The sequence below is a fragment of the Helianthus annuus genome, chromosome 10, assembly GCF_002127325.2.
Source record: "Helianthus annuus cultivar XRQ/B chromosome 10, HanXRQr2.0-SUNRISE, whole genome shotgun sequence".
NCBI lineage: Eukaryota > Viridiplantae > Streptophyta > Magnoliopsida > Asterales > Asteraceae > Helianthus > Helianthus annuus.
The window spans coordinates 117,382,079-117,393,504 of record NC_035442.2 but is presented as its reverse complement, the minus strand read 5'-3'; the positions used below and the strand labels follow the sequence as shown (position 1 = coordinate 117,393,504).

Genomic DNA, 11,426 nt, shown 5'->3' with positions numbered 1-11,426 from the left:
TTTACAGGAAATATCTATACTATATAGTTTGAATTGTTCAACCCGTGTAACACACGGGGAACTAACCTAGTTTAGCATATTTTAAAATATTATTTAGTAAAATAATACAAAAAGATTAGTTAAATAATAGAATAATAAAAAACCGTAAAATTAAAAAGAGTTAAACTAAAACAGCAATTATAAAAAGCATCAAAAAGAATAATTTTAAAAACATCAAAAAGAATTATTAAAGAAAAAAAGGCTACATATTCAGATATACAAGTACAAAACTGATTATGTTCATCATACTACTTCATCGGTAAGCATAAAAACACACTAGGAAATTAAGATATTGAAATGGAAATTAACGAAGACCCTACTTGTCCAATGGAAATTAACATATCAGCTGGTGTCCAGGCGAACACGTCCATATTCTCATGTAACAACTTCTTGAGCGCTGCGCGTGTAAGATCGGACATCGCTGGTCCCAGGGTAACTGTTTGTTCTGGGTGAGCCCTGTTCAACACCCATTTTTCTGCCTCTGCGCGTGGCGCTGGTTTACTTGCTTTTGTAGGCCGCATTTCATCTGTTGCTAAGACTTCCTTGCTTGCGTATATCAGTGCGATGCCTGTTTCCGTTGGGAATCCGATGGCCGAGTGTGGTGCAGAGCAAATCATGCTGAAGTCTCCCTGTGATTCTCTCCCTAGAATGTCGTGCCGTGAGTGTGCAGGCAGCACCATGAAAGTGACTTCTTCTGTTTTTGAATTTCGTCCGTCTGAGAGTAACACCGGGAATGATATCTGTCCCAGGGGAAAGACGACCTCGTTGCAGAAACCAGTTAGTGGGTAGTCTACTGGCTCCAAGCGCGCCTTGTCCTCCTGGTCAAAATTGATTGAAGCATTGTTCGTATATGATGTCCGTGGTGCTCCCCGGATCGATGAAGATGTAGTCTGTCTGGTAATGACCAATCACTCCTGGGATGACTATTGGTCGTTTTTCCCTTGGGCCTCCTCTAACAACTGGGAAGATGACTTGCTTCTCGCGCCACGAATCATCTTGTGTACGCTTGTTGTAATTTTTCTTTGGTCTTCGTGGGCCTCCCTGCACCATGTGGGTCTCCAACTTCCTGAGTTTTTTATTATCCGGCCCTTCGTCTCTTCTCTGGATTTGGCGGTAGTCGCGCTTTCCGCCTTTGACCAGGTGAGTGAGCTTTCCATCCCTTAGGGCTCTTTCAATTTCTTGCTTCAGGCTGAAACAGTCGTCGGTGAGGTGACCCGTATCCTTATGGAATTCACAGTAGAGATTGGGATCTTGACCCCTTTTGTTGCGCATCTGTAGGGGTGGTTTGAATTGGTGGTTTTCAGTGGCCAAGACTTCCGACGGGGTCTTGGTTAATGGCGTCCACTGTTTCTCTCTGTTTTCTCTCTTTACTTCTTTTCTGTGTGCTATCTGGTTGATTGTGTGCCGCGCATCTTCTCTTGGTGGGCTTCTTTCTCTATGACTGGAAGGCCTCCATGACTGGCCTCTGCTCTTTCTGCCATGTCGGTCATTGGAGTTATGTGCGCGTTGACGGTGGTCATCACCGGTCAACTGTTTGTCTGTCTGTGCTATTGTCTTGGCGGCCTCAATGAAGGTTTCCCAATCTTTGGGTCCTCCGTCTCTACCTTTCACGCGCTTCATCAGGTCGTCACACTTGACTGCCCTCATGAAGTGCGCGCGCATCATTTTTTCTCCCACATCCCCAATCTCCAAGCATTCTTTGTTATATCTTGTGATAAAATCTTCCACGCTTTCGTGGTCTCGGCGCCATATGTTTAGACAATCTGCTGGGTCTCTGGCGTGCCTCCGCTGTTGAGAGAAGTGTGCCAAGAACTTCTCTCTGAAGTCAACCCATAATTTAATTTTTCCTGCTGGTAAGCTGTCGAACCAGACGCGCGCTGCGCCCACAAACGTTTGTGCGAACAGGTGGCACCAAGTTGGTAGGTTCCACCCACCTGTTGCTCCTGCGCCTTTGAAGACCTGGAGGTGATCGTCTGGATCTGTCAATCCATTGTATTTGCCAACGTTATGCGGCAACTTGGTTTTGTCTATGGCAGTTGTGGCAATCTCCCTGATGAATTTCGAATCTTCAGCCATGTCGTCTAGACGATAGCTTAAGGTATAGTCATGCTCTGCCTTTGGGTTGTATCCTGCGCGCTTTGCGGGCTTGTATGCTTCATGCTCTGGATGAAGTCTGCTAAACACTGAGGTTTCCCCTTTGTATGTTGGGTCGTCTTCTTCTTCATTCCATTCTGTGTTCATTTTGCGCGCGACTAAACGAGCCTGGATCGGTTTTCTTTGCACATTGGGGTTTTGCACAAAGTTACTTTCTGTTTCACCATAGGTATCGCGCGTGTCGTGCGCGCTTGGTCTCCTCACATTTTGAACTGGTCCTATCTCCGGACGTAGGTTCCACGCGTTAGTCTGCTGAGTTGTATGTGTACTCAGAGACCTTGGTGGTGGAGTTACAAATGCTGACTGGTTAGCTTGTGCCTGGAGTAGAGCTTGCTGTGCGCTGAGTTACGTATAAACGACGTTTATGGACGCCATCTGTTCGGCATACCAGGAAGCGAGAGTTTCCCTTCGGGTAGCCCTAAAAGTGCGGAGTAATTGAGTTGTGCTTGTTCCGATGGAGCTGAGGGGCCAGCTCCATGGCTTGGTGTCAGCACTGATGGTGGTGTCTGTTGCAACACCCCGGTCGGAGTTTGGAATGTGGCTCCGTTTGTGGTTTGACTGATGATCCTTGCTGGTGGTGTTTGGAAAGTGGGTCCAGCTGTGGTTTGGCTAACAACCCTGGAGATACTCCCAAAGATAGGAGGAAAATCATTGTTCAGTTGTCCCTCTTGGATGGTTTCGTTCCTTTGACCCCTTTGGACGTGTGCTGTGTCCGAAACGAGTTCAAAGGAAGAAACTTCTCCGTCGACTGGATGTGAGGGAGTTTGTTCAGCCATTTTTGACGAGTGTTTTTCAATAGAGAAAAGAGATGAGGTTGGTTTTACAAAAAGCGGATGGCGCCAATGATGAAACACCGATTAACACAAGGTTTATCGATGGGGTTATTTCGTCTATAGGGTTCAACCTCTTTTCTTGCTCGTAACAATGGCTTGAGATCTGCAAAACAGTAAACACCGTCAGTCTCGTTAAGAGAGGGAGAAAGGGGATTTCCCTCTTAACCAGGCTCCGGCGTGAGAATAAGTACTGTTCCGAGAGAAATAAACAGTGTGTGTATAGAGTGAGTATGGAGAGCAAAAGATCCTGAACCTGAGTGATGAAGGGTCCTATTTATAGCCGGAGGGTGAAGAAGGAAGGAGCAGCCGTGCCAGCTGTGGGCGCGTGCCAACTGTCCGACCAAGGGAATATCCTCTTGGTCTGCTCTGTCACGGCAGGTGTAGTGGTACACGTGGCGTTCTTACATTTGCCCACGCTGAATACCTCGTACTGGCGTTGTCAGCCCTGCTCCCTGATTTGTCGCAGGCCTATGTGGCGTTCTGCGAGTGGTGACACGTGTTGTCCTTTATGTCTGATAGAGCATCTTTGGTGCCAGCTGCGAGTCTTCCAGAAGTTTCTAGAAGCTTCTGGATTGCTTCGCTGATATCGACGCCTTGTATGCTCAAAAGTGGTGTTGTCCCTGCCATGTAGGCAGGGAATTGGGACCATACCTCTTCAAAAACTGATTATGTTGATCATACTACTTCACCGGTAAGCATAAAAACACACTAAGAAATTAAGATATTGAAATGGAAATTAACGAAGACCCTACTTGTCCAATGGAAATTAACATATCGCATTGCATCAACAACGAATAAATCAAATATGATATAAAAAAAATAAATATGCAAAAATGAAAAACCACTACAAGCCGGAAGAGTCTACATCTACTTTAATAATTATACGTGTCCATTCAATATAAATCGTGAACAAGAAGTTGCATAAAGTTTTCACATTTTGTAATTTCACATGTTGTAATAAGAGTATCAATCAAATCATTTAATGTTTGAACAACACGTGTTGGTTAAAAACAACACATATCATGAAAGAATATATCACATTAGATAATATGGTCCAACTCTGTTTTGGATTTTGGAAAATGATTTATTTATTTCTTATTATTATTTTATTTTATTATCATTTGTGTCATCTCCTTGACTCATTGTACTTATCCTTTTTATAAGCTTGATGTACACTCCCAACTCTCGATATGTAAAGCTGCACTCTTAACTTTCAATTTATTTGTTGATAATACTCGCTAACTAACTGAACTTTAATCCAGTTAGTTTTTGCTGATATGACATCTGATGTGCCCATTTTGCTGACGGGGCATATGACGTAGTAGTTGATGTATTTTTTTAATGATGTGGCAGCTGACGGGACAGTTTTTGATGACGTGACAGCTGACGTGACATTTTTATGATGTGGCAGCTGGCGTGACATTTTTTTGATGACGTGACAACTGACGTGATATTTTTATGATGTGTCAGCTGACATGACATTTTCTGATGGCGTGGCAGCTGACATCAGCTAACTGTGTTAGGGTTCTGTTAGTTAGGGAGTGTCATCGGCCAATAAGTTGAAAGTTGGGAGTGCTGGTGTACAAATCGAAAATTGTGAGTGTTATCGGTCAATTGATGAAAGTTGGGGTTATTTAAAACCATAATCCCAAAAAAATCATAAACTCACTTATTTGTGGTTAAACACCGCACCGGGGACGTCAAGGGCACCTTCATGAGTGCAATAACGAGCGATAACATCTTCTGATATGTGTGTAAGTTGGACCAATGAGAGTGGCATAAAGCGAGGATGAGGGCGTCACAGCCCTGGACACCTCCGCACAGTGTAGCCTTAGGTGTAGGTGTATTTGTATAGATTTCAAATTTTCATGAAAAGTTATTTTACCGTTACAATTATACATAAACTAATGTTAAATCGCACTTTAAAATTAACTTGTGAAACTTTTACAATAGTAACCAAGTTTCAAGAGTGTTCTAATTAGGACACTCATTTTTTTTTGTTCCAATTAGGTCATTTAAGTTTCATTTAATGTTTCAATCCTAGATATTTTACGTAAATAGAAGGTCATCCATCCTACATGGCATTTATTTAGGTTTTTTATTTATAAAATTTGTTGACATGGCACATAAATGCCAAATGGGTTAGAAAAAAATGCGAAATAGATTAAAATTTTTTTTTAAAATTGAAGAAAAGTTTAAAAAAAATGCGAAAAAATAAAAAACATGAGATTTTTTTTCAAAATCTCTTAAAAGTTATCAAATTTTTTATAAAATCGTGAAAAATAGTTAGAAGTCAGTAATTTTTTAATGAAAGAAAGTACTAATTACTCCTACACCAAAAGCATTTAAATTATAGTCATAAAAGAAGATAAACAACTAACCATAAATAAATGACATGTAGGACTATGACCTGATATTCATAAGGATGGCAAAAAAGCCCAAGCCCGTCGGGTATACCCGAAACCCGAAACATACGAGTCGGGTATAACCGAAGCCCAGTGGGTATGGGTCGGGTACGGGCTTAAAAAAAGAAAAAATTCGGGTATGGGTACGGGTATGGGATTTAGTGATACCGGCCCGATACCCGGCCCATTTACCCGAATAATACCCTAAAGTATCATAGATTTTCATATATATAAACTTAGTACATGTACTTATTACCTTCTCTATAGTCATATGTGGATATGTATTTGACAAGTGTTTAGTGAACATATAACTTATTTTTGAGCATGTATATTGGATATGAAAGCTATCACCCTTTATTATGTGGATGTTTTAAGCAATTAGGTGGTCCTGATACAATTACTTAATTAAGTAATCGTTTTAATTTAGTTTAGTATATGTGGCCTGAATATGACATGTAAGTTATTAACCATATTTTTATTTGTTATAGTCATTAAAATAGTAAATTATATAAACATCAAAGTAAAAATTGCACATTTGTCCCAACGGGCATTTTAAGAAATTACGGGTATACCCGATACCCGCGGGTATGCCCGATACCCGGTGGGTAATTACCCGAAAAATACCCGACGGGTAACGGGCCGGGTATGGGACAAAGAATTACAACCGGGTACGGGCCTGGATTACCAATACCCGGCCCAAGCCCGGCCCATTGCCATTCCTAGATATTCAGGTAAAATTTCTAGCATTAGAACACCAAAATAAAGTAGAATCATCTAATTGGAACAATAAATTTTATTAGTGACCTAATTGGAATACTTCTAAAACTTCATTACTATTGATTTGTCAATAGTAATGCACTTTTTAGCAAAAATCGCTCAAAGCCTAGGAGAAGCTTTTAATTTGTCACCCCGCCAGAAGGCGGTGTTTGAGTGTCTGAAGGGTCCCCATGCTCAGGAATTTTTGACCGTTATCCCGATTGAGGGGTTAGGAAAATGCATGTCGGCAGTAGAATATAGAACCATTCTCAAATACCGGTTAATGATCCCTATGTACCCAGAAGATGAAACCTGCCCGATATGTCGTAAAGCTTGTATAGATAAATATGGGGAGCACGCAGTTCACTGTAAAGAGCTCCCTGGGTTTAAATATCGGCATGACTGGGTGCGAGATTTTTTGGGGGACATCTTAAGAAGAGCTGGGATTTCTGCTAAGAAAGAGGCCCCTGTGAATTTCCTCACAGACCCTATGGAAGGGAGATCTACTCTACGACCAGCGGATCTGCTCGTCTTTGGCTGGGCTGGGGGGAAACATGCTTGTGTAGACCTCACGGGGGTTTCCCCTTTGGTTGGTTTAAGGGAAAACGGGTTTGTAGCTGGACTAGCAGCAAGAAATGCAGAATCAAAGAAAGTGGATAAGCACGCTAAAGCTTGCGCAAAGAACCAACATGTCTTTATCCCTTTTGCCTTTGATACTTTTGGCTCTCTAGCGCCAGAAGCCATCAACTTCTTGACGAGGGTTCAACGGGTTATCCACAGCAATTGTTCGACCCCAGGGGGGCAGGGGTTTGTGTTCGGGAGGTTGGGGTTTGCAATTCAGAAAGGATTGGCGGCGCAGCTTGTTGCCCGTCTACCTTCTGTTTTGATGTAACTTAACAAGTTTTCTGATTTCTTCAATTTGTTTTCTTTATATCAAAAAAAAAAAAAAACAAAAATTGCATTGCATATTCCCAAACTTTTAAGCATAAATAAAAAAACCTTTGTATTAAAAATCATTGCTCATGGGTCGGAAATTAAGTAAAAGTAAAAAACTTAACTTCGTTAACTAAATTTCAACAACAATAGAGTTAAATGCCATTTTAGATTTTTAGTCACTGTGGTTTGGTTATTTTGTCAGTTTAATCCAAAGGTTTGAAATGTTGTCATTTTAATCCAAATAGTTTTAACCATTGTCATTTTAGCCCATTGGGTTAACTCCATCCCTTTATTTTGTTAACCCCTTTATTTTGTTAACTAGAAGGGCGTTTCGGCCATTTTAAATGTAATTCTGTTAACTAAAAGGGCAATTCGACCATATAAAATAATCGAATTACCCTTTTAGCTAACATAAAAAACGGACGAAGTTAACCCAATGGACCAAAATGATAACGCTTAAAACTAGTTGAACTAAAATGACAACGTTTTAAACCTTTGGACTAAACTGGCAAAATATCCCAAACCACAGGGACTAAAATGGCATTTAACTCACAACAATCTTATATAGTAATACCAACACAACGACACATACAAGCCTCATATTGGACTACATCGTCAACATAATAATCATAACAATACGTTACAACCACCAACACGACTTCAACACAACATAACAAATAACATCGTGCTAATCGTTTATCGAGACGCTAAAAATGATCACTTGTGCAACTCGCATAGACAATTAGCTTGGCCGATATCCGACGCAACACAAGGCGGTTTACGCTTCCCGTCTTTGTACCAAACCGCGCGTTTCTCGATAAGTTCGTTCACAAAATCATCCAACTTGTCTATTGTAATATTTGGCATCACTACAACATGTGCAATGTTTCCTTGACAAGCAAGTTGCCATTTTCTTGTGAATTCTTCATCTTGCGGGCGTTCGAAAACGACGGTACTACTAAGCTCGTTCAGCATTGCACCGATCCCGGCACTCGTCAAACGGCCCCTCAAATAGTGCGCGTTTCGCAAACATTTTTGGACTTCTTTTTGGAAACCGCGGTATCCTTTACGGTTTAAGGTGTACCATAGGAATAATGGGGCGTGACCGTTGCGGCTTCCCATGATTGTTGCATCTCTAGAAGCAAGATACTCGACGTTTCTTGAAAGCGCGTTGATGTGTTCTAAGCGTGTTATTTGAACACCACATGGCATTGGACACCCGACGAATTTATGACCCGAAACACTCACGCTTCCGATTGGTTTTTTGAAAGAAACTTTTGGTGCCTGAAAGTTTCATGTTTTGAACCAAGAATAAGATAGGTAGCAATTTTTTTGACCCATTTAAAAGTGGGTCGATTTGGGTCATATCATATCTCCAACATGTCAAATGGGTCAACTTATAAAATGATCTAAAATGGAAATGGGTCAAAAGGGCAGAACATCACCCAGAGTGTTTTATAATGCTTAAACTGTTTGGCCTAAAATGGAAACGGGTCAAAAGGTCAAACGGGCCACTTTGGTCTCATTTGACCCATTTCTTTTTCAACAAATTTCTACGATTCGGTCTATTTGACCCGTTAGAGATAAAACATAACCCAAATAAACCTATACAACAGCAGAAATGCTGAAATTGCCAACTTAATTGTGCAATAATGGCAGGAACAACTTACAAGTTTAACAAAAGGCATCATCAGACCAAACAATGCCCCGTCACAATGAATATAGAATCGACCTGTGAATCCCGATTCTTCAAGAGTCTTTATGACCAGATCAAGATCATCAACAGCTCCTTTCACAGTTGTCCCTGCATGCGAATTTGTAGCGATAAATACAACCACATGTATATATAAATATATAGTGACAAAAATATGTATAAAAACATTAAAACGTACCTATATTAACGTTAATAATTGCCGGTTTATCCTTGTGAAGAGACAGTTTAGCTCGAAAATCTTCACAATCGATCTCCCCGGATATAAGCGTGTTGACTTTTTCACAGTCCATTCGGTACATTCTTGCGGCTTTGAAAACAGAATAATGTGATTCACTTGAAGCGTATAGAATCCCTTCAGGAAAAACTTCTCTCCTGCCGATTTACGTAAGTTTATTAGGATAGCATGAACGTTAGATGAGTTAAAAAGAACGTGTGTAGCTAGCTACAAACCCGACTAAAATGCCGTGAAGATTGCCTTCAGTTCCGCAGTTTGTAATGTAACCCCAATACTCGTTCTTTTCCAACTCCCATAAACGAGCAAACCAATCCAAAACACCAACCTCAAACTGCCGGGAGTGGACCCCGTAATTGCTTTCGATGAACGGGTCTCCGAGGTTGTTAATGGAGAAATGTTGCAACTGAGATAACGCACCATAGTCGAAGTCCAGATTATAAGGGTAACCTGTTGTTTTAGAGATTATTGTATAAAAGTTAAAGATCAAACATCGTAACATGTTAACTCTGTAGTTTAGAATCAAAGGGGACGTTTGGATATACGTTTAGGATTAATCACTTATAATGGTTATTTATGAACATAATCTTTGTATCCAAACACTAGAAACTAATTATTTCAGCTTTAGAAATCACTTTCTAAACACACAACCAAACACTTGAATAAAGAACAAGATCGTTACAAACAACCACCCACAAAAGTGTACATCATATGAGCCATATTGGCCATATTCTAGAGCGAAAAACAGTCATACGGGTCATATGACCTTGTCAGCAGTCATTTCCGTGTCAGCCAAACATGTTACATGAGCCCGTATGATTGGCAAACACCACCTCATACGACCCTCGTACGACCCATATGAGCATAGGGTGATGATGCTATACAAACACCAACCTCAAAAGCATACACAAGGCCCATTGTCACTATCATATGGTCCATACATGTCATATTGGCCATATTATAGAGTGAAAAATGGTCATTATGGATCAGTCATTTCTCTGTCAGTCAAACATGTTATATAGGCCGCATGATTTGGCAAACACCACCTTATACGGACCCTCTTACGACCCATATGACCATTTTTCACCAATCATATTTTTTCATGTCACATGGCACGTCAACAGTGTCTGAATAGTATGTCGGTGGTGTTTGTTTAACCGAGCCCTAAACATAAAAAAACTATGAAGCAATAACCAAAAAGGAGACAAATTTTGATTACCCAAATGATGTTTGGTCCTCTCAAGCAAAGACTTCCTATATCTAGCCAACACACTAGCCATTTGAGCCTCTCTTTCACCAGTCACCTCATCATCATCATCAGGCTCAGTCACCTCAAGACAGCTAGTATGAACATTCCTACCCAACACAATCTCCCTCACCTGCTCCTTCCCATTTCCCAACTTGTCACCATTAATCACAGGTGGCACATGATCCTTAATCACAGCCGTTGGATCAAAATCATCCGGCAAAGATTCAACAGATTCCAAATTCAGCTCACGCAACATCACATCAATACTTCCAGCCATTATCTAACCCAAAACAAATAAAAAAACAAAACCCATTAACGAAAATTGGATTAAAGGGATATACAGATTGGATCTTGGAGATTATTATGAATAAAGATTGTACCTTTTTGTGGAGGCGGCGTTTGGGAGAAGTGGGTTGGTGCTTCTTGGTGAATGTGGTTCTTGGAAAGGAGAAAGAGGAGTAATTAGATCTGTGATTTTTTTGGTATTTGTAGACAAAAAATGATTGATCATGTTGATTCTTAAGTATCAAGAATGGGCTTGTAATGGTCCTTTTGGTATTCAGGTTATTGGTTATAGTCCCTACACTTTTTATTTGAGAAAAGTGTTCGGATAGTCCATGGGGGGTTTGTTCATTTTTCATCTTTATTCCCTAACTTTCTAAAATTACCCATATAATCCCCAACTTTTTCAATTTCGTTCCTGGATAGTCCCTAGCCCGTAACTGGGTTAGTTTTTGGTGTTAGGTGCGTGTGAAATGACAAAAATACCCTTACTGTTAAATTAATAGCTAAAAAGTTAAAAAAAAATATAATTAATATTTTACACTTTATGTGAGACCCCCACCCACTTCATCTTCCCAACTCCACACCACCACAACCACTACAACAACAACCATCGCCGCCATCATCACTGCTGCCCCCCCCCCACACACACACCTCACATTTCTTCAATTTATCAACTAAATTAACAATCTTTTTTCATAAGACTGAAACTTTTCATCTAGGTATTCAAGATTCAAACAAATTCTTCAATTTTTCAACTGGATCAAGAGATTTCAATAATCATTGTCATAAAGATTGAAACTTTTCAAACAATTGGTGGTTCATA

General features: G+C 40.5%; 2 protein-coding genes across 2 annotated transcripts; both read right to left on the bottom strand.

The window, feature by feature from the left end:
- Positions 1-861: 861 nt before the first annotated feature.
- LOC110881582 lies at positions 862-2,280 on the bottom strand. Its single transcript, XM_022129794.1, has one exon. The coding sequence runs from the start codon at positions 2,278-2,280 to the stop codon at positions 862-864; it is 1,419 nt and encodes a 472-aa protein (XP_021985486.1).
- A 5,349-nt stretch (positions 2,281-7,629) lies between these two features.
- Positions 7,630-10,974, bottom strand: LOC110884960 (serine decarboxylase 1). Its single transcript, XM_022132647.2, has 6 exons — positions 10,699-10,974; positions 10,289-10,598; positions 9,288-9,519; positions 9,016-9,209; positions 8,794-8,927; positions 7,630-8,407 (listed from the first exon to the last, which is right to left on the bottom strand). Exons 1-6 carry the CDS (start codon positions 10,957-10,959, stop codon positions 7,841-7,843), a joined length of 1,698 nt encoding a protein of 565 aa, XP_021988339.2. The 5' UTR covers positions 10,960-10,974; the 3' UTR covers positions 7,630-7,840.
- Positions 10,975-11,426: the final 452 nt, after the last annotated feature.

What these genes read in the sequence shown, in the direction of transcription:
- LOC110881582 (XM_022129794.1), bottom strand. Translation starts at nt 2,280, where the DNA reads ATGAACACAGAATGGAATGAAGAAGAAGACGACCCAACATACAAAGGG.
- LOC110884960 (XM_022132647.2), bottom strand. Translation starts at nt 10,959, where the DNA reads ATGAAAAATGAACAAACCCCCCATGGACTATCCGAACACTTTTCTCAA. An exon ending in AACGCCGCCTCCACAAAAAG is followed by an intron (nt 10,599 to 10,698) that starts GTACAATCTTTA and finishes GTTTTGGGTTAG; the next exon opens with ATAATGGCTGGAAGTATTGA. An exon ending in CTTCACGGCATTTTAGTCGG is followed by an intron (nt 9,210 to 9,287) that starts GTTTGTAGCTAG and finishes GTAAATCGGCAG; the next exon opens with GAGAGAAGTTTTTCCTGAAG.